This window comes from Schistocerca serialis, chromosome 9, assembly GCF_023864345.2.
Source record: "Schistocerca serialis cubense isolate TAMUIC-IGC-003099 chromosome 9, iqSchSeri2.2, whole genome shotgun sequence".
In the NCBI taxonomy this organism is placed as follows: Eukaryota; Metazoa; Arthropoda; class Insecta; order Orthoptera; family Acrididae; genus Schistocerca; species Schistocerca serialis.
In genome coordinates this window covers 20045670-20069430 of record NC_064646.1, presented here as the reverse complement: position 1 = coordinate 20069430, position 23761 = coordinate 20045670, and the positions used below count along the sequence as shown (strand labels likewise).

At 44.4% G+C, this 23761-nt stretch overlaps 1 protein-coding gene across 1 annotated transcript in view; it reads left to right on the top strand.

The window, feature by feature from the left end:
* Positions 1-5750: 5750 nt before the first annotated feature.
* Positions 5751-23761, top strand: part of LOC126418885 (pacifastin-like protease inhibitor cvp4) — a 122535-nt gene continuing 104524 nt past the window's right edge. The window contains exon 1 of the mRNA XM_050085892.1: positions 5751-5871. Within this exon, the coding sequence (XP_049941849.1) occupies positions 5751-5871 (121 nt within the window). The remainder of the gene's footprint in view (positions 5872-23761) is intronic.

Sequence of the window (23761 nt, the reverse complement as noted above, 5' to 3'; positions counted from 1 at the left end):
ACGGCGGGTCTTTTACTCTGTGCATGCGGAGATGAGCTTCGTCTCGTGCCAACGAGGCAACGGCAAAAGCAATTGCCAGTTTCTGTCCGAGGCCGACAGCAGTTGCGCTGAAGCCGACGGACCCAGTGGAGCGTCTCCACTGAGCCACGCCTCCAGCAGCTTCATACACTACTGGCCATTAAAATTGCTACACCACGAAGATGACGTGCTACAGACGCGGAATTTAACCGACAGGAAGAAGACGCTGTGATATGCAAATAATTAGCTTTTCAGAGCATTCACACAAGGTTGGCGCCGGTGGAGACACCTACAACGCGCTGACATGAGGAAAGTTTCCAACCGATTTCTCATACACAAACAGCAGTTGACCGGCGTTGCCTGGTGAAACGTTGTTGTGATGTCTCGTGTAAGGAGGAGAAATGTGTACCATCACGTTTCCGACTTTGAAAAGTGTCTGATTGTAGCCTATCGCGACTGCGGTTTATCGTATCGCGACCTTGCTGCTCGCGTTGGTCGAGATCCAATGACTGTTAGCAGAATATGGAATCGGTGGGTTCAGGAGGGTAATACTGAACCCCGTGCTGGATCCCAACGGCCTCTTATCACTAGCAGTCGAGATGACAGCCATCTTATCCGTATGCCTGTAAAGGATCGTGCAGCCATGTCTCGATCCCTGAGTCAACAGATGGGGACGTTTGCAACACAACAACCATCTGGACGAACGATTCGACGACGTTTGCAGCAGCATGGACTATCAGCTCGGAGAGCATGGCTGCGGTTACCCTTGACGCTGCATCACAGACAGGAGTGTCTGCGATGGTGTACTCAACGACGAACCTGGGTGCACGAATGCAAAAACGTCATTTCTTCGGATGAATCCAGGTTCTGTTTACAGCATAATGATGGTCGCATCCGCGTTTGGCGACATCGCGAGGAACGCACATTGGAAACGTGTATTCGTCATCGCCATACTGACGTATCACCCGGCGTGATGGTATTGGATGCCATTGGTTACACGTCTCGGTCACCTCGTGTTCGCATTGACGGCACTTTGAACAGTGGACGTTACATTTCAATGTGTTACGACCCGTAGCTGTACCCTTCATTCGATCCCTGCGAAACCCTACATTTCAGCAGGATAATGCACGACCGCATATTGCAGGTCCTGTACGGGCCTTTCTGGATACAGAAAAAGTTCGACTGCTGCCCTGGCCAGCACATTCTCCAGATCTCTCACGAACTGAAAACGTCTGGTCAGTGGTGGCCGAGCAACTGGCTCGTCACATTACTCTTGATGAACTGTGGTATCGTGTTGAAGCTGCACGGGCAGCTGTACCTGTACACGCCATCCAAGCTCTGTTTGACTCAATGCCCAGGCGTATCTAGGCCGTTATTACGGCCAGAGGTGGTTGTTCTGGCTACTGATTTCTCAGGATTTATTCACCCAAATTGCGTGAAAATGTAATGACATGTCAGTTGTAGTATAATATATTTGTCCAATGAATACCCGTTTATCATGTGCATTTCTCCTTGGTGTACCAATTTTAATGGCCAGTAGTGTACTAAGAGCGCCCTCTGCCGTCGCGATACAGGACGGCCGGTGGAAGCCGGACGCGACTCTGGCGTTCGGAGCCACTTCGCTACACGATACTACACAACCTCCGCCTAGTTGTGGCTCCGATTCCGTCGTTCATCCTTGTTGACACTGAGAGCTGTACTTTATTCCTTGGTACAATGTTTGTAACGAGTCTTTGTTTGCTAGAAGAAAAACAAGTAAAGTATATCTTCCTTTGACTGTGTTCTACATCTGCATCTACATCCATACTCCGCAAGCCACCTGACGGTGTCTGGCGGAGGATACATTGAGTACCTATAGGTTCTCTCTTCTATTCCAGTGTCGTACGGTTTGTGGAAACAAATATTTTCGGTATGCCTCTGTGTGGGCTCTACTCTGTCTGATTTTATCCTCATGATCTCTTCGCGAGATATGCGTCGGAGGGAGCAATATACTGCTTGACTACTCGGTGAAGGTATGTTCTCAAAACTTCGTAAAACCCATACTGTGCTACTGAGCGTCTCTCTTGCACAGTATTCCACTGGAGTTTATCTATCATCTCCGTAACGCTTTCGCGATTACTAAATGATCCTGTAACGAGGCGCGCTGCTCTCCGTTGGATCTTGTCTATCTCTTCTATCAACCCTATCTGCAACGGATCCCACACCGGTGAGCAGTATTCAAGCAGTGGGCGAACAAGAGTATTGTAACCTAATTCCTTTGTTTTGGGATTGCATTTCCTTAGTATTCTTCCAATGAATCTGTCTGGCATCTGCTATACCGAGGATCAACTTTATATGATCATTCCATTTTCAATCACTCCTAATGCGTACTCCCAGATAATTTTTGGAATCAACTGCTTCCAGTTGCTGACCTGCTATATTGTAGCTAAATGATGAAGGATATTTCTTTCTATGTATTCGCAGCACATTACACTTGTCTACACTGAGATTCAATTGCCATTCCCTGCACCATGCGTCAATTCGTTGCAGATCCTCCTGCATTTCAGCACAATTTTCCATTGTTACAGCCTCTCGATATACTACAACATCATCCGCAAAAGCCTCAGTGAACATCCGATGTTGTCCACAAGGTCATTTATGTATATTGTGAGTAGGAATGGTCCTACGACACTCCCCTGCGGCACACCTGAAATCACTCTTACTTCGGATGACCTCTCTCCATTGAGAATAACATGCTGCGTTCTATTATCTAGGAACTCTTCAATCCAATCACACGATTGGTCTGATAGTCCATATGCTCTTACCTTGTTCATTAGACGACTATGTGGAACTATACCGAACGCCTTGCGGAAGTCAAGAAACACGGCATCTACCTGTGAACCCGTGTCTATGGCCCTCTGAGTCTCGTGGACGAGTAGCGCGAGCTGGGTTTCACGCTATCGTCTTTTACGAAACACATGCTGATTCCTACAGAGTAGATTTCTAGTCTCCACTGAAGTCCTTATACTCGAACATAATACGTGTTCCAAGACTCTACAACTGATCGATGTTAGAGATATAGGTCTATAGTTCTGCAGATTTGTTCGACGTCCCTTCTTGAAAACGGTGATAACCGGATCCCTTTTCCAGTCCTTTGGGACGCTACCCTCTTCTAGAGTCCTACGGTACACCGCTGCAAGAATGGGGGAAGTTCTTTCGCGTACTCTGTGTAAAATCGAACTGGTATCCCATCAGGTCCAGCGGCCTTTCCTCTTTTGAGCGATTATAATTGTTTTTCTATCCCTCTGTCATCTATTTCGATATCTACTATTTTGTCATCTGTGCGACAATCTAGAGAAGGAACTACAGTGCAGTCTTCCTCTGCGAAACAGCTTTGGAAAAAGACATTTAGTATTTAGTATCTCGTTCGTTAGTAGAGGAAGAATGGGTAGCTTTGAGGAATGAAATAGTGAAGGCAGCAGAGGATCAAGTAGGTAAAAAGAGAAGGGCTAGTATAAATCCTTGGGTAACAGAAGAGATACTGAATTTAATTGATGAAAGAAGAAAATACAAAAATGCAGGAAGTGAAGCAGGCAAAAAGGAATACAAACATCTCAAAAATGAGATCGACAGGAAGTGCAAAATGGGTAAGCAGGGATGGCTAGAGGACAAATGTAAGGATGTAGAGGCTTATCTCACGAGGGGTAAGATAGATACTGCCTACGGGAAAATTAGAGAAACTTTGGAGAAAAGAGAACCACTTGCATGAATATCAAGAGCTCAGAAGGAAACCCAGTTCTAAGCAAAGAAGGAAAAGCAGAAAGGTGGAAGGAGTATATAGAGGGTCTATACAAGGGCGATGTTCTTGAGGACAATATTATGGAAATGGAAGAGGAGGTAGATGAAAATGAAATGGGAGATACGATACTGCGTGAAAAGTTTGACAGGGCACTGAAAGACCTGAGTCGAAACTAGGCTCAGGGAGTAGACAACATTCCATTAGAACTATTGACAGCCCTGGGAGAGCCAGTCCTGACAAAACTCTACCATCTGGTGAGCAAGATGTATGAGACAGGCGAAATTCCCTCAGACTTCAAGAAGAATATAATAATCGCAATCCCAAAGAAAGCAGGTGTTGACAGATGTGAAAATTACCGAACTATCAGTTTAATAAGTCACAGCTGCAAAATACTAACGCGAATTCTTTACAGGCGAATGGAAAAACCAGTAGAAGCCGACCTCGGGGAAGATTAGTTTGGATTCCGTAGAAATGTTGGAACATGTGAGGCAATACTGACCTTACGACTTATCTTAGAAGAAAGAGTAAGGAAAGCAAACCTACGTTTCTAGAATTTGTGAACTTAGAGAAAGCTTTTGACAATGTTGACTGGAATAATCTCTTTGAAATTCTGAAGGTGGCAGGGGTAAAATACTGGGAGCGAAAGGCTATTTACAATTTGTACAGAAACCAGATGGCAGATATAAGATTCGAGGGGCACGAAAGGGAAGCAGTGGTTGGGAATGGAGTGAGACAGGGCTGTAGCCTCTCCGCGATGTTATTCAATCTGTATATTGAGCAAGCAGTAAAGGAAGCAAAAGAAAAATTCGTAGTAGGTATTAAAATCCATGGATTAGAAATAAAAACTTTGAGGTTCGCCGATGACATTGTAATTCTGTCAGAGACAGCAAAGGACTTGGAAGAGCAGTTGAACGGAATGGACAGTGTCTTGAAAGGAGGGTATAAGATGAACATCAACAAAAGCAAATCGAGGATAATGGAATGCTGAGGGAATTAGATTAGGAAATGAGACACTTAAAGTAGTAAAGGACTTTTGCTATTTGGGGAGCAAAATAAATGATGATGGTCGAAGTAGAGAGGATATAAAATGTAGACTGGCAATGGCAAGGAAAGCGTTTCTGAGGAAGATAAATTTGTTAACATCGAGATAGAATCAAGTGTCAGGAAGTGGTTTCTGAAAATATTTGTATGGAGCGTAGCCATGTATGGAAGTGAAACATGGACGATAAATAGTTTGGGCAAGAAGAGAATAGAAGCTTTCGAAATGTGGTGCTACAGATGAATGCTGAAGATTAGATGGGTAGATCACATAACTAATGAGGAGGTATTGAACAGAATTGGAGAGAAGAGGAGTTTGTGGCACAACTTGACTAGAAGAAGGGATCGGTTGGTAGGACATGTTCTGAGGCATCAAGCGATCACCAATTTAGTACTGGAGGGCAGCGTGGAGGGTAAAAATCGTAGAGGGAGACCAAGAGATGACTACGCTAAGCAGATTCAGAAGGATGTAGGTTGCAGTAGGTACTGGGAGATGAAGAAGCTTGCACAGGATAGAGTAGCATGGAGAGCTGCATCAAACCAGTCTCAGGACTGAAGACCACAACTTCAACAACATCTAGTTCGCTAATCATTACGGTTCCTGTCAAGCTTGCCCACCACGACAGTTGCCACACTGCTCTGTAGCCCAACTCTTCTTACCGTTGTGCACGAATTCGTACAGAACGCCACCGGAAACAAGAGTGCAACGGTCGAAGGGTTGCGCCGCACTGTGTACCGTCGCACCGCAGTAGGTGAAGGGCGGCGTTTGGCGCAGTGGTCCAGCCGGCAGGTGCGGCGTGCGGTTGCCATGGCGACGGCCGGCTGTTCCGGGGCCGCTATCGACTGGGGGTCACGTGGTGGCGCGCCGGCCCTCAAGTAGGGCGGCCGGGCCTCTGGGCGGCCAGTCCAGCCAGAGATGAGCCGGGGCGCGCGTTGCGTGCCGCAGCTGCTGCGGCTGCCGCTGCTGCTGCTGCTGTCGCTGTCCCTGCTGCTGGTCACTGCGCTGGCGTCCGCCGACACCGCTGGGCAGACGCAAGGTGAGCGCACTGCCGGGTGCCGGTGTTTGCCTCAACAGCTAGTGTCTAGTGCTCGACGCACAGTAGGAGGGAACGCATTGACTGGAATGGAATTCTCTTTATTGATGGGTACCGCTCTACAACCATCGAAGATGTGTCAAGAGACACAACGGAGAGTACCATTGCGGCGGCGCGTTTCCTTCCCTCCCTTTACGACGGATCTGCACCTACCTGTGATCATTGTCTCAGCAGATCATCAGTAGGAAAGCCGAGTGAAACCTACTGTACTTCGACGTGAACCAGGCTGCAATTAAAGTCACTAATCTACGTTTCGGGAGAAAGTTTTCACGCGAAATCAAAGGTTGGAAATTTTGTACTCAATTAATATATTCTGAAACTTAGGTGAACAAGTATCACTGCCAAGCCCGTGCTAGTCTTAACACAGTCACTCGCAATTCCTTTCACTCACGTTGGCAAGTTTATGGTGTTGCATTTCCCGAAAACGTAATAGCTACAGAAATACGGATTGTTTTTGATTGAGAATGCTCGACAAATTTTAAGTCTATAGGTACCTAATGCAGTCACAGTTTTAAGCCATCGACCTGCTCAATATGCCACACGGAATTTATGTCTTTTCTCGTCACAAAATTCACTTAAAAATTCCGAAATTTCTACACATCCCAACGGAATAATTATGCCGTCACTTTACAACACTTTTGGTGTATGAAACACTGCTAGATCCGGCAACTTATCATTTCCATCGGAACTACTACTACACACGTTCGAACTGTTTCATGGCTAGCCTTCAACTCTTCTCTAGAATACTCTAAGTGTTCTCTGCCAGCAGAGAAAGGCGCGCGAAGAATATTGCTTTACCATTGGTCAGTTTACTCAACAGCCAATAGCAAAACAACATTCTCCCTCGTCAATCGGCGCTTTCCATCAATAACCAATCGCAAAATAGTAAACCTAACGACTGCACTTTTTACCGACTTAATCATCTAATATGCTTAAGTTTTGTTAATGCATAAAGTTATTTTTCTCTGCCTCGTGATGACTGGGTGTTGTGTGATGTCCTTAGGTTAGTTAAGTTTAAGTAGTTCTAAGTTCTAGGGGACTGATGACCATAAATGTTAAGTCCCATAGTGTTCAGAGCCTTTTGAACCATAAAGTTATTTACTATTGTTATTTATACCTGAATCAACTTTCCCTTTACCATAAACTTACTTTACAAATCTATTCTACAAAAATCCCCTTTGTCCACATCCACACTTCTTCAGAAATGTTCCCACACTAAATTCCACTACATAACTCGTCAAACAGTTATCTTCATATTAACACGCATCGTTCGTACTGCTAAAACACATTTACAACATTTTACATACACAAAAAGACGTAATAACACTTTATGAAAATACTAGAACAGTTTATGAAAAACATTCTATTACTCTAGTGCACTCTAGTAGGCACAGTCGAACCTAAATCACAGTCCCCTATCCAGTACTGTCCTCTATCGGCTGATACATAAACTACGTGCGTGTCCAGTCTCGCTTCACCATCTGTCACTATCCAGCTCTGAGACACATCTCCCACTTAACCGCCTCCAAGGTAGGATCGGTAAACGGCGCTACGCCTCAGGGGCATACAAATCTGACTGTTGCCCGGCATACGGCCCGACAAGCACGAGTGATGGTCTGGGGTGCTAGTTGTTTTCATAGCAGGAACCCTTTAGTTGTCATTCGCTGCATCCTTGGAAAGAATGGTTCGTCCATGATGTTCTACACCCTTTTTTGTTACCCTTCATGGCAAACTACCGTGGATTTATATTTCAGCAATGCCCGCCCGTACGCAGCGAGAGTTTTAAATGTTTGTCTTTGTGCTTGTCAAATCCTACCTTGGCCAGGTGCCCCAACCAGCCAGGATTTTAAATTATCTAACGCGCTAATTGTACAGAATCTGGCATGTCTTAAGGACATCCAACACTTCTATCAATTAATGCCAAGCCAAATAACTGCCTGCAAAAAGACCAAAAGTAGACCAAAGCGTTGTGAAGCTCTTTCTCTTTCTCATTGTTCGTCAGTACATGCACATCACATCTACTGATCTCCGTCACATTCGGACAGTTCCTTCCTACTATATCTTTGTTTTCTTGGAGTGTACTGAGCCTGGAGACTGATTCGCTGCAAAACTTTCTAAAGTCAAGATCGCGTAAATATTTCTTTATTTACAATTGTTTCCGACAGACCTTGCTGTCATTTTCAGGTCTTTAAAAATTTACCGAATAAAATATGTTCATTTTGAGTTGGACCTCATGCCAAGTCATTATGTAGATTAAACTTACCAAATTATACGAAGTTCTCTCTTAAATAAAACATTTAAAATCAAGAGGCGCCTGGTGGACGTGGCCATATTCATATCCGCATCGCTTACAGAGTTTCGTTTCGTCATAAAAAACATTATACAATTCAACACATAGTAGCACACTTGCTGAACGTGTTCTAACGACTGAAGTCCACCTTAGACAGGTATAACGTACAACCCCAGCCAGCCTGATCTGTCCTCTTTAGGCATCTTAATCCCTATATCTCTCCATAACTATTGAAACCTACCGTAGCCAATCTTTGGCCTCTCTCTTCAGTTCCTCTCCCACCTCATCTGAAAGTGTCCATTCAACCGATCTATTTTTCTCCTCAAATGCATACACAACCTCTACGTCTGTTAACTCCGATTTACCCGTCTAATCTTCAGCATTTTTCTGCAGCAACTAATTTCTGCAATAGAGTGACCTTCGTCAGGCCAACTAGCACAGCTTCTGAAACCCAACTCGCGCTTTCCTCACGTGACGCCCTGAAAGCCATGAAGCGAGTCGGTCAGGTCGGTGCAGTATTTCTTTACTTTCAAAAAACATTTGACTCGATGGCACACCGATGCACATCAATAAATGTCCCAGGACAAACAAAATTTGTGACTAGATTATTTCTCGGCACAGAGGACACAGATTCTTATATCAGATGGAAAATCATCGACAGAAATACGAGATGTGTACAAAAACAAACCGAACTTCAGCCATACTACATTAACTGCTTATTGTACAACAGTTGAAGCACTGTCCCCCTCAAAACAGTCCACTCTAATGACAACACACCTCTCCCATCGTTTCTTCCACTTTTCTAAAGCCTCCTGGAACTCATTTTCTGGGACGGCATGCTGGATTCTCGTCGCATTGCTCTGAATCTCCTGTATGGTCTGGAAACGACGCCCTTTCAAGATGGATTCGAGTTTGGGAAACAGGAAAAAGTTTACTGAGGCGAAGTCCGGAGAATACAGTGAATGGGGCAGAACGTAAACGTGAAGTTTTGCTAGATCCATGCGGAAATGGGGTGACGCGTGGGTCTGGGACAGCCAAGTCTGGTTTTCCCACACGTCAGGCCCCTTACTGCGCATGGCATCTCTCATGTGCGCTAGGATTCGTCAGCAATTTCCGGTACGATTTCATCCAGTCACTATACAAACTTTCTCTAGATGGTCATCATTCTTTGATGTGGAGGGTCATCCAGACGTTGGATTCTCACCAGCCGACATTTTTGCTCTGTTGAAAACGATTGAACCAATCATAGCATTGCTCTCGTCTCTTACAGTTCTCCCAGTATGCTTGCCTAAGGAAGGTTTGTCAAACTTTTAGCAAAAATTCACACACAAACAAACACAAACACACGTTGTTCTTCAAGCCCTTTCATTGTCGCTTTGACACCATTGTCCAAACTTGCTCTAGCGCGCTCCCTCTTATAGTTGATACGCCATTTCAAAAGTCCAGTTTTCTTTTGAACAGACCTCGGTGAAGTAATTTCAGCATGCCCTAGAGATGTGTTGGGACCCATACAGTTCATACCGTGTGCCAGTCATCTGATTGATAATATTGACACTCACCTACCACTTTTTCCGCGTCTTACAGTCATATACAAGGTGGTGCAAATAAAAGTGGCCCGGAGAACAGAGTTACAGGGTACAAAGAAACACAGCAGAGGAAAGGAAATACAGAAATGACTATAGCAGATGTTGAAAGTGACGACCATTCATCTCTTGGCACTTCTGGGCCCCGGTCAGCAAGCTGCTGAGGGCCGATCGAAGCTTGACTGCTGCAGTCTCGTCCGAAATGTTCTGCTGAAATCCTTGAAGACTATGAGGGTTGTTGCGATACACCTTAGACCTGAGGGCCCCACCGCACTACGTAATCGCACTCTGACAGATCAGGTGACCTGGGTGGCCAGCTACGACCGCGACCGGGCGACTGACCTCTTTTAACACTTCCGTCAGGTGTGAAGACTGTGTAAATGTGCTCCAAGGTATGCTGCATGCTGTATGGCCGATTGCTCCATCCTGTTGTAAGTAACTGTAGATCTTCTCTTTCTCCGTTAATGCTGCCGCAAATGGTTTCAAAATGTTGGCACTGTAATGCTCCGAAGTCAGAGTCTGATGAAAGAAGAGGGGACCCGTAATGCGGAGTGAAGACACTGCACACCTACCCTCAACCCTCTGATCATGCAGTGGTGTTTCGTGGAAGTTATGCGGATTCTCTGCTGCTCAGAACATGTGATTTTATTAGTTGACACAACCACTCAGGTGAAACCAGGCTTTATCAGACGTAATGAACAGATCACGTCGAAGCCATTCATTGCTATGTCAGCGAACAGCCACTTCCACAACTGGATGCGCTGAGGAGCATCTGCTGGTTTTAATGCGTGAACAACAGACACTTGGTAGGGATACACTGCAGGTCCAGGTGGAGTATTCGTCCTCATGGTCGATGTGGTATGCCTGTCTCTTTCGACAGGAGTCGGGTTGACTTGGTAGGACTCTGAAGCATTTTCTGGTGAACTGCAACCTCGGTGTGCGGGCACGTTTCAGGATATTTTTTTTACTCTTTTGACTTTTATCCTGTCTGACTCCATTTTTGGACTAAGCATTGCTAGGCACCCTTTGCACGTTGACACCATTAAACTTCTCAGCAGGCAACTGACCACACCGTTTACACGATTTTGTTGTCACGTAACTTCCCACAACGAACTCCCGCTGCTCCGCTGTGAGTGCCATCTTCCCCTTCGCACAGCCCGCGCTACACTCTGAACTGGTGTGGATTACGTGGCTATTTAACACATGTTATGCGTGTCACCGGTTGTGGTTATATGCATGCATTCACGTCCAATCGTATGCGCCCGGCCGGGCTACTTTTATTTGCTCCACTCTGTACGATGAAATGTTTGCTCGAAACACAAATATCCAGTGAGATCTTGTTAAGGTACCAAAGCTGTGTAAAGATTGGCAGCTTGCTTCACATGTGCAGAAACGTATTTTTGTGCACTGCACAAAACTCGGAGAAGCAGTACCCTATGACTACATTAGCAGTAAGTCAGAATTAGAATCAGTCAATTCGTACAAATACCCTCATTTAACTCTTAGTGGGGATATGGAATTGAACTAGAATATTGGCTAGGGCCTTGGTAAAGCAGCTGGCAGAGTTATGTTTATTGAAAGGACGCTGGGAAAATGAAGTGAGTAAACAAATGGTTCAAATGGCTCTGAGCACTATGGGACTTTAACATCTGAGGTCATCAGTCCCCTAGAACTTAGAACTACTTAAACCTAACTAACCTAAGGACATCACACACACCCATGCCCGTGGCAGGATTCGAACCTGCGACCGTAGCAGTCGCGCGGTTCCGGACGAAGTGAGTAAACAAACGAGACTAAAAAAACTCTTGTGCGTCTGGTATCACTGACGTGCGTGGATAATGAATGCATACAAAAAACCGCAGCACCAGTGGTGAGAAACGTTTTTGACTTATGGGTGAGCACCGCGGAAAAAAAAGAAAATACTAGTTGGCCGTCGTTTGAAGACAGACCCCAGTTACTCAACGAAAATCTACTCACACGCGAGATACGGTATTAAGTGAACAATGTGAGACATGCTACCGTTCCTTAAGTTTTGCGTACAGAAGAACCACAAAGGCAAGGTTAGGCTCACTGTGGGGCGCGCTGAGGAGTTTAAGCAGTCGTATGTGAGTGGAAGGGGCGGCACTCCAACACGGAGTGCAGTGCGAAGTACCCTCCAGCCTGCACTACGTAGTCGTCTGTAGAGTATGCATGCAAATGTGGATATCAAAAGCTGCTTTTATCCTCTTGTTTTCTTTCCCCTTTTCTTTACCGTCCGCGTTTCACTTCTGTACATCGGTACTCTCCAGACAAACACTTCCATCTACACGTACTTGATTACTCTGCGATTCAGAATTAGGTGTGTGTTGGCGGCTTCATCGAACTACCTTCAAGCTATTTCTCTAACGTCGGCCGGAGTAGCCGAGCGGTTCTAGGCGCTACAGTCTGGAACTGCGCGACCGCTACGGTCGCAGGTTCGAATCCTCCCTCGGGCATGAATGTGTGTGATGTCCTTAGGTTAGTTAGGTTTAAGTAGTTTTAAGTTCTAGGGGACTGATGACCTCAGAAGTTAAGTCCCATAGTGCTTGGAGCCATTTGATTTTTTTATTTCTCTAACTTTCCGGAAAAAACAAAAACTTCCATGCGAGTTCTGATTTCTCTATTTTATTACAATGATCATTTCTCACTGCTTAGGTGCACACCAAAAAAATATTTTCACACTGTGAGGAGAAAACTGCTGATTGAAATTTCACGAGAAGACCCTACTGCAGCGAAAATCGCCTTTCTTTTAATGATTGCCACTTCAATTTGCCAATCATATCCATGACACTCTTTCCCTTATTTCGGGATAACTGACGTCTTTGAACTTTTTCGATGCCCCACGTCAGTCCCATCTGATGCGGATCCCACACCGTACAGCAGTACTCCAGAAGACGGCGGACAAGCGTAGTATAAGCAGTCAATTTAGTAGACCTGTTGGATTTTCTAAGTGTTCTGCCGATAAGTCGCAGTCTTTGTTTTGCTTTCCCCACAGCATTATCAATGTGATCGTTCCTATTTAAGTGACTCGTAATTGTAATCCCTAACTATTTAGTTTAATATACAGCCTTTAGATTTGTGTGATTTATCGTGTAACCGAAATTTAGCTGATTTCATTTAGCACTGGTGTGGACAGCTTTACACTTTTCGATATTCAGAGTCGATTGCCACTTTTCGCAAAATGTAGGTGTCTTGTCTAAATCATCTTGCAGTTAGTTTTGATCATCTGATGACTTTACAGGAAGGTAAATGACAGTATCATCTGAAAACACTCTAAGAGGCTGCTCAGAATGACATCTAAATCGTTTACATAGATCAGGAACAGCAGAGGGCGTATAACACTTCCCTGGGGAACGCCAGATATTCATTCTGTTTCAATCGTTGGTTTGCCGTCCATGAGTGCGAATTGTGGCCTTTCCGACAGGAAATCTCGAGTCTAGTTACACAATTGAAGCTATAGTCCACAGGCATGCAAGTTGATTAGAAGGCACTTCTAAGGAACTGTGTCAAAAGTCTTCTGGAATTCTAACAATATGGTATCAACTTGAGATCTCCTGTCGACAGCCGTCATTACCTCGTGAGAATAAAGAGCCAGTTGTGTTTCACAAGAACGAGATTTCCTGAATCTGTTTGGCTGTTCGTCAATGAATCGTTTTCTTCGAGGAAATTCACGATGTTTGAACACAGTAAATGTTCCAGAATTCTACAGCAAATCGCTAACGTATGTGCTGTAATTCAGCTGCCGGCCGCGGTGACCGAGCGGTTCTAGGCGCTTCAGTCCGGAACCGCACGCCTGATACGGTCGCAGGTTCGAATCCTGCCTCGGGAATGGATGTGTGTGATGTCCTTAGGTTAGTTAGGTTTAAGTAGTTCTAAGTTCTAGGGGACTGATGATCTCAGACATCAAGTCCCATAGTGCTCAGAGCTGTTTGAACCATTTTGTAATTCAGCGTATTACTCGTATTTCCTTTCTGTAGTACTGGCATGAGTTGCGCAAGTTTCCAGTTTTAGGTACGGATCTCTGGAGGAGCAAACGGTTTTGTATGATTGATAAGTGTGGAGCTATTTTATTAACGTACTCTGAAAGGAATGGTATACAAACTTGACCTAAGGACTTACCTTTATTGAGTTAAGCTGCTTCGCTACAGTGAGGATATCTATTCTAAGTTACTCATGTTAGCAGTTGTTCTTGTTTATAATTCTTTCTTTTTTTTTCAGAAGACTTCTCAACACTCAAACTTAAATTATATATTAAAATATTTCTTAAAAACCTTTTATTTTCGCTATTGCTAATTAACATCTTATTTTCTCTCTACTTTGACCGTTGTTAATTACTTTGCTGTCCAAATATCAACACATATCTACTCCTTTTTCTGACTCTTTTCATAATCTAGCTCCCTCAGAATTGTCTTGCTCGAGGTGACTCCACTCTGTTACTCTTATTTTGTTGATGTTCATCTTATAAACTCTTTTCGTGACACTATCATATGCAGTTTATCTTGCAAGTCCTTCGTGAGTGTTGAGTTCTTCATATCAAATATGACCTAAAAGTCAGCATACAGTGTCAGACAAGCAGATTACTTTACGTAAACGTTGTTTCGCAATAGGAAAACGGATATAAGGCATCTGCAGCACATGAGTTCGTGAGGTTATCTCCAGGCCACAAGAAAAACTAAAAATACGTCCAGTGCGGTCTGTTTTCGCTTTACGGCGTCATAGTTTACAAACATTTCGGATGTCCTTCCCAAGCATCAGCGGTACAGTGTGCAAAGGAAGTCCACGCCAGTCGAGCAACATCTCAGTGCCCTGGGTAGGGAAACCGGATGACTAGACGAGTGAACTTTCGGAAAGCTGCTGAGTCAATACGAAATAAACGTCTCTTAAGGAAAATGTGTTCCTATGAAGTTGTTAGCCAGGATTCCATACGAACAGAAAATGTCCTGTCGGACTGGACGCAAGGAGTTATGCTATACGGACAGTCATCTACAGACTTGTAAGGTGCTCTAGCAGGTGGGAATACGTGCTTATCATGTTATACCGCATGGCTATAATGACACGTTCCCTGTCTAACACGTTATAACGAGTCAACTAATTACCGTAAGAGTACCAAACTTCGTAGCATTAATGTCCAGAGTATGGGGTGCATGAATTCCATACGTCGCAGCGCCACCATCCAGTTCCAGCTACGGCCACCAGGTGCCGTGATTAGTCATCGTGATTCATAGGCTCACACACCTGACCAGTCGCAGTGCACTTGTTGACGTGTCAACATGAGCTTGGACAAAAGGAGCAGGGCATTATTGGTGAAGCTCGCAGCTTTACTTCTAGAATATCGCCGTCTGAAGGGATTACGGAAGGCTCCTATTTCTCCACTTGCTGTGTGAAGCGTAATGAAGAAGTTCGAATCAACTGGAGAATAGGGCGTCTCTCCGGGAAGAGGCCGATGACCGGTTGCGCCAAAGACGGTTTTAGGAAATCGTTGTTGCCACGGCAGACAACGCTGCGCGCGATTCCCGATCGTCAGGCAGTGCACGTGCTGTGTCACGACAGTTGAACATCCCGTGATCCACTGTACGGAAGGTGCTTTGAACCATTCTCAAATGGTATTCGTATAAGATCCATATCGTACAGCAGATGGCATCACAGGACGCACAACGGCGTGTTGACTTCGCTCTCCACTTTCTCGCAAGGATTGAAGTTGACGGGGACTGGCCCTGCACCATGCTATCTGCAGACGAAGCTCATTTTTCTCTGACGGGTGAGGTGAACACACGGAACTGCCGAGTGTGAGGATCTTTAACTCCAGGCACTGTGCATGAAGTTCTTCTGCATGATGAACGTGTCACCGTAGAGTGTGGATTCACGGCTTCATCATTGGCCCATTGTTTTTTGAACTGGTTGGCGCTCAAGGACTAAAGACGTGGAGTGTAACAGGCCAGCGTTACTGCGATGTACTTCGCCAGCATATCATTCCCGCCCTACGAGATACGCTATGAACTCAACGGTTTTCACGCAAGATGGGGACCCACCGCACATCGCTCGTGAAGTTCACCTGTTTCTCCTAAACAGATTTGCAAATCATCGAATTATCAGGCGATCGTTTCCAAATGATTGGCCGGCACGATCACCTGATCTCACTCCCTGTGATTTCTGGTTGCGGAGCTATCTGAAGGACAGGGTTTACCAGGGAAATTTTTACACATATGCTGATCTGAAGCGCAGCATACCAGGAGAAATAGCCAGCATACTTATGGATATGCTTCGTTCTGCTGTGCAGAATGCAAACCTGCGCCTTCAGACTCTTCTGGACATTACTGGGCGCCATATTTAGCACCTTTCGTGGCAGTAATGGTACCGGTATGTAATGATATGATGTAGCGTAGCAGCGCATCAGAAATGTTTCAGTCGAATTGATTCTGCATTACTTAATGCTGCCAAGTTTGGTACTTGTACGGTAATTATCTTCCGTGTTATAACGTGTTAAATAAGCAAAGTTCAATTATAACCACACGGAACGTGAATGACCTGGCGAATGACATTAATAGCGATGTCGTGCTTTGCACAGATGATGCAGTCATCTACTAGAAAAATTTGTACGCAATAACTTTTAGTATTATCCTGTTAGATCTCGACAAAACATTATTACGGGGCTAATACTAGAATTTAACTCTTAATCTATCGAAATGAGAAGTTGTGTCTATCACGAAATGATTGACTGTGGTATTGCTTGTGCATAACTGAGTCAGTTTGGACAAGAAGAGAATAGAAGCATTCGAAATGTGGTGCTACAGAAGAATGCTGAAGATTAGATGGGTAGATCACATAACTAATGAGGAAGTATTGAATAGGATTGGGGAGAAGAGAAGTTTGTGGCACAACTTGACCAGAAGACGGGATCGGTTGGTAGGACATGTTCTGAGGCATCAAGGGATCACCAATTTAGTATTGGAGGGCAGCGTGGAGGGTAAAAATCGTAGAGGGAGACCAAGAGATGAATACACTAAGCAGATTCAGAAGGATGTAGATTGCAGTAGGTACTGGGACATGAAGAAGCTTGCTGCATCAAACCAGTCTCAGGACTGAAGACCACAACAACAACAACAACAACTGAGTCAGACGCATCATACAAATAGTTGGGAGTAAGATGCGTAGAGATATAAAGCACCGTACTAAGAGCATATAGATTCAAGAGAAGATAGGAAACTGAAAAAACTAAGCTTGTCCACAAGAAAGATTGCAGGCGAAACACTTCGACGACGCGTGTATGAATAGTGCGGAGGGGTGTAGGTCTCATATCTGCTCTGACATGGAACATCGATCGCAAGCAAAGAAGGGCGGTGTGGCGGTGTGTTGTGGATGGCTACATGCGGGAGCGTCTAACAGAAATGATGAAAAGCTTTGCCTGATGGATATCGAAGAAGGACACCGTACGCCTCACGGGATGCTGCTTTAATAACGTACAGAACCGTATTTCATTACAAAGCAACGAAAGTTCTCCAACGCCCTATGTATCTGCCCCGTAGGGACAGTATACGTAAAATCAGGCAAATAACATCTAGCACTGAGGCGTATAAGCTGTCGTCCCCGCTTCACCCGTAACGGAGCAAGACGGGAAGTAACCATGCTACATGACACGATACATAATACTCTCTTTTACACTTTCATTGTGATTGTCATAGTACGCTGGATATACGATAATTAAGGGCGAAAACTGACGCTGCTGAAAGTATACGATAATAGAAACGAAATTGTTCCAAATGTTCGCGAATATGTGGTTAGGACAACCATCAGTCACCCTTTGAACAGTCTGGCAAGCTACTTTTGTGTTACTTTCCCTCCACGTTTAAACGGTTCTGTTCAATCATCATTTTGTTGACTAATACCGACAAGACAAACGAAGTATCTGTATAGCTTTATTCTTATTTATTGCTCCAAAGGATATTCTTGGCATGGTGTGGAAGCTTGCTTCCCCTTTTTGGACAGTACCTATTGTAATCCCCTGTTTGCTTTGCATTAAGAAGCGTCGTCACCTTGTGAAAGTGGCAGGTTCTGAACACTTTTATGACAATCCCGTGTTAACAGTGTTAAGAAATTACTGAAATGAGCGGCACCACATCAGGAGCGTTCTCACATGCGAGAGGCAGGCAAACATGGAAACATAACATCCACTTGTGAAATGATTTGTCCGATATGCGATTTTGGCGAGGCACAACCACTCGACAAGAGCGCTAAGTGATAGCGTATAAATAGGATACGTCTCGAACATTCGTTATAGTTGGTTTAATAACGCTTCTGACAGTTCAGTTTGTACAGAGAGAGGTCAGTTGACGTATCATCGGAAACCCTGTCGTAAGGGAGTCCACGCCAACTCAGCGGGATATGTATGACGAAACAAAATAGCCACTTCATTATCGTACTAGACATTTCGTCATTTTACAGAATATCACTAGAATTTAAAACAAGTATCCGAACTTCGGTGCTCCCTACCCCGATTCGTTGCCTACATCTGGGCCTGTGAGAACAGCACTCAATCTATTTGACGTCATGTCCAAGCATTCAGTGTAGTCACTTTCGATTCACTTGGATTTAGTCATTGTTGTTTCGTTTACTCACTATAGTATAACTCACAATTTTATTTTATTTTTTAGCATGAATAATGATACAGGTTGTAATGGTACTTGAATTACGTAACCATTGCGGCACCTCACCTCAACCTCTCGATACCAGCAATATTATACTGTGTTTCTGTAAAATAGTTAACATATTTCTGTGACAACATTCAGATTTCATTTCATTAACGTAGAGGTACTTCGATACATCGATACGTATATATTGCATTGATATAATTCTTATGTGTATTCTTTCTTTTGTCACTATGATCTTTGACGTACTTGTAACTCTGATTTTTGGGCGCGTAAGTGGTTATTAGAGAGTCAAGCTTTGGTCGTCATGTTAAAAAGACGCAAATTGTAGTCAGTTTATGAAATGTGAACTTTAACAGTGAGGAAGATATTTTCAAGTATGTTTTATATTGTGAAGTGATGTTTTGGAACGAGTTACGTGATATTGCAACAAAAGTAATAAAAAAGAAGTGTAACTTAAATTCGGAGTGCTGATTACTTTTTTACATCACCATTGTCCTAACTTGCAAAAGTTTAATCTTCAAGAATGGTTTATGAAACACATCTATAAAACTTTTGAATATCGCAGAATAACACCTTGGCCTCTTTCCATCCGAGCTTGGAATCATCACTACCTAGATTTTCGACGATTGAGCCATGAGTTCACAACAAGACCAGCGTGGGAAACACGAAAAGATGACTGCCTAGTTTATCCATTATTTCAAGAAATGCTTTTATTAACTGTGCTCTAATGACACCTGCCACATAATATAACTTTGTTGTTGCCCGAAAATGCAATATTTAGCAGCGTGAGCAACACTACAATCGTAATTAATTTATGACCTTTCTTATGGTAGGGTTGTTAGAAGGTCGACAGCAGTTATCTGGATCAAATGCTGGGAAATGGATTAATGTTCCTTATAAAAGCTACTTGGAAATTAAAACAGTGTGATGTTATGAAAGTGTAATATTAAATTACAGTCAGTTCCACAACAGGCGTGGCTCCAATTTCGACACATGATGAGCGAGATGTTTGGAATTTCATCTACAACATTGACGCAAAGACTAGTGACCAGGAACTACACGCCACAACCTCTGCTCCCCCGGCCGGTCAAATACTGACTGTGAAAGTTTCATCCATCACCAGGATTCGAACCGGCGTACTTCAGAATTGAGCTCCAGCGCACAGGCGAGTGTTAGCGACCTCGGCTACGGCGGCGAGAGAATCTCAGTTTACAGTACAATTAATAAATGTAGCCAAAACGCAAATATAATCTGTTACAAAGTTCACCTACGGAGAAGTTGCAATTGCCGAGTAGAAATTTGTCCAGTTTGTTTTTAGAACTGATTTCACTGTGTGATAGCTCATGTGTTTTGAACTCGTGAGGAACGTTTATGACTGCATACTGTGCTTCATTTTGTGAGCAAGTTAGTGTAACTCGAGGAGTGGCGGCAATCAGCGGTCCCTGTATGATACTTGTGACCAAACACATGTTTTCAGGTTGTGAATAATCCTTCACAAGAAACGTGGTCATAGAGTATATTTATTGTGAAGCTGCTGTAGGAAAGCGTAGTTCTTGAACAGTTGCCTACACTGGAGTTGCTCAGAACCGTATTCAACATGAGTGGTAATATGCAACATAATCCAGCTTTCTGATGCTATCGTCACCACACGAAGAGTATATGTCTCTCATGGAAAGCGTTTCGAAAAATCGATACTATTTTAGCCTCACTTCTCTTTCTATGCGTCTGTCCTTGGGGTGGACTCAGCTGCGTTACGAGCAAGCAGTTCGCTAAATTCTCCCCAGTTACATAACAATACAAACAGTACTCTTACAGTTACATTTCAGATGTGTTACGACCCTTGGGTCCACCCTTCATTCGATCCCTGCGAAACCGTACATTTCAGCAGGATAATGCCCGATCGCATTTTGCAGGTCCTGTACGGGCCTTTCTGGATACAGAAAATGTTCGACTGCTGCCCTGGCCAGCACATTCTCCAGGTCTCTCACCAATTAAAAACGTCTGGTCAATGGTGGCCGAGCAACTGGCTTGTCACAACACACCAGTCATTACTCTTGATGAAGTGTGGTATCGTGTTGAAGTTTCGTGGGCAGCTGTACCTGTACACGCCATCCAAGCTCTGTTTGACTCAATGTCCAGGCGTATCAAGGCCGTTATTACGGCCAGAGGTGGTTGTTCTGGGTACTGATTTCTCAGGATCTATGCACCCACATTGCGTGAAAATGTAATCACATGTCAGTTGTAGTGTAATATATTTGTCCAATGAATACCCGTTTATCATCTGCAGTTGTTCTTGGTGTAGCAATTTTAATGGCCAGTAGTGTAGATGATAATACACGTTCGACACAAATCGCGAATACACGTCCATAAAATCGGCTAAACACAGCATGGTAGAAAAATACAAACGAGCATCTTTGGTCCAGAACAGCAAATCGGAGCAACGACCACAAACACTAGCAACACACGATAGGAACCAGGATGTAGTGGATAACGCCACAGTTAAGTATCGTTACTGCCTGTTACAAACAAAAACAAAAAAAAAAACAATAACAAAAAACAAAAAAAGAGACTCGCCGCACAGCGGTTCCCCGAACACTCTCGCTTCCTCCAGAGATAGAATAGCTCATAGTTAACCTCCAGCCGACGAAATGGGTCCAATAACACTCTCGAGGCTAGGCAGCCGCCTCCACCTATGTGCGACCCAAGAGAGCGTTCACAGGTCCTCGGCAGTCCTGGAGCCCCAACTGCCCACACCGCTGTCAGCAACTCGCTTCCACATCGCTAGCTCAGTATGCTCCTGCTTATGCGCCATCTTACGGACAGGGATCCTACACTTCCCCAGTAATTGGCCAGAGCCAATCACAGAGCAGATACAATCGATACTTGAGCGCCAAGGGTGTTGCGTGAACGTGACACGAACCTTTACCAGAAATATGTGGTGAGATACTGATGTTAGCTTGAATCTGTCGGTTTCTAGTGCCACTGGAACAAAATTTTCCACATAAAGACTCATCACTACTAGTGATACCCAAAAATGGTTCAAATGGCTCTAAGCACTATGGGACTTAACATCTGACGTCATCAGTCTCCTGGAACTTAGAACTACTGAAACCTAACTAACCTAAGGATACCACACACATACATGCGCGAGGTAGGTTTCGAACCTGTGACCGTAGCACCAGCGCGGTTCCGGACTGAAGCGCCTGGAACCGCTTGGCCACAGCGGCCGGCTTAGTTCAAATGGTTCAAATGGCTCTGAGCACTATGCGACTTAACTTCTGAGGTCATCAGTCGCCTAGAACTTAGAACTAATTAAACCTAACTAACCTAAAGAACATCACACACATCCATGCCCGAGGCAGGATTCGAACTTGCGACCGTAGCGGTCACGCGGTTCCAGACTGAAGCGCCTTTAACCGCACGGCCACACCGGCCGGCCGCCGGCTTAGTAATAGCACTCTACCTGGTGTGACACACATTTAGATCTATACCTCGCAAGCCATCTCATGTTATGCAGTGGAGTTGAATGAGCACCTCGGTAACACATCCACACTTGCTAAACGTAATGCGATACTCTTCTTCAAAAAATGCTTCAAATAGCTCTGATCATTATGGGACTTAACTTCTGAGGTCATAAGTCCCCCAGAACTTAGAACTACTTAAACGTAACTAACCTAAGGACATCAAACACATCCATGCCCGAGGAAGGATTCGAGCCTGCGACCGTAGCGGTCGCGCTGTTCCAGACTGTAGCGCCTAGAACTGCTCGGCCACTCCGGCCGGCTTCTCTTTTTCGACAGGAAATTTTGTGTTGTGGGCATCCACTGCTGTGCAATCGAACCACGACGAACAAGACTGCTTAAGCTGTATGATAAATGTTTACAGTATTTATGATCCATATCTGGATCAGAAATGAAGATTTATTATACAACTGAAGCTGTCTTATTCGTCATAGTTCTCTTCTGTGGATCTACTACATCGATTATATAGGGCAAGGGTCGCAGAATGGCGAGAAATACTGAAGTATTGGTCAAACGAGGGTTATGTAAGCTGTCTCATATGTGAGCATTCTTCAAATGAATCTCAGTCGCATCTGCCTTTCCGAGAATTAGTTTCATGTGGTCGTCCCATTTTAAATCGCTTTTTTCACATCCTCACAAATATTTAATCTGCATTACTGCTTCTAGTGACTGTTTAGGTACCGTGTTATCACAGAGAAATAGGGATTTCCTTCTGTATAATACGTTACATTTGTTTAGGCTGGCGATCATCTGCCACTGCGTGCACCAGCTGTCCTCTGCAGGCTTTACTGCCTTTTGGTACAATTCCCTAACATTTTGCCTTCTCTTTATACAATAGCAGCCTCCACGAATAGCCTCATGGGGTTTTCCGACGTCATCTTCTAGTCGATATACACGGCCATTCAGCTGCATCGGGGTTTATACGAGCCCACAACGCCTTTCAAAACGCGAGATTTTCTTGTTCTGTCGCTCGCTACGCGAAAACTATTAACTTACAGAAGACCTTTGTCTAGCAAATATAATGCAGATAAATTTTGTACTGGAATACGTTGTAGCTGGAAGCCACGGTTTTCGAGTTAACCAAGACGAACGCATTTGAAGGTTACTTTGTACATTTTTATCGAATAATTCGATAACTACAGCCTCTAGTGAAAACGTATCCCACTACAATATTTAAGTAAATTAAATTTCCTACAAAAGGTCCATTTTTCTGTAGGAGTAACAGTTTGCGTATAGCGAGCGAGAGAATATGAAAATCATGCGTGTGGTGTTTAAAGACGATGTACCCTGTGCAAAACCCGTCGGTAAGTGCTCTTGCGTCCGGCCATACTGATTTAGGTTTTCCGTGACTTCCCTAAATCGCTCGCGGCAAATGCCTGGATGGTTCCTTTGAACGGGTACGGCCGATTTCCTTCCCTAATCCGATGAGACCGATGACCTCGCTGTTTGGCCTCTTCCCCCAACACAACACAACCCCCAATCATCGGTAAGTGCATCTGAATCGCCGTGTATATTGTGGACGAGTATAGCACTACTACACTTTCTGGAGATACAACAATTTGAAGATTTTTCTCCATTAAGATTCGTATCAGTTCCTTCATTACAGCCACTGGTGAGTCAAGAAATGTATTGTCATGAGAGCAGGCGCGTGTATCAGCCGAGGAAGAAACGTCACTGTCAGCGGTTCGCCCAGGGACTGAGAAGTCGGAAATTTGTTAGGAGGGAGAAATGGGTGTAGCGGCGGTATCCTCACACGTGACGCAGGATCCACACCAG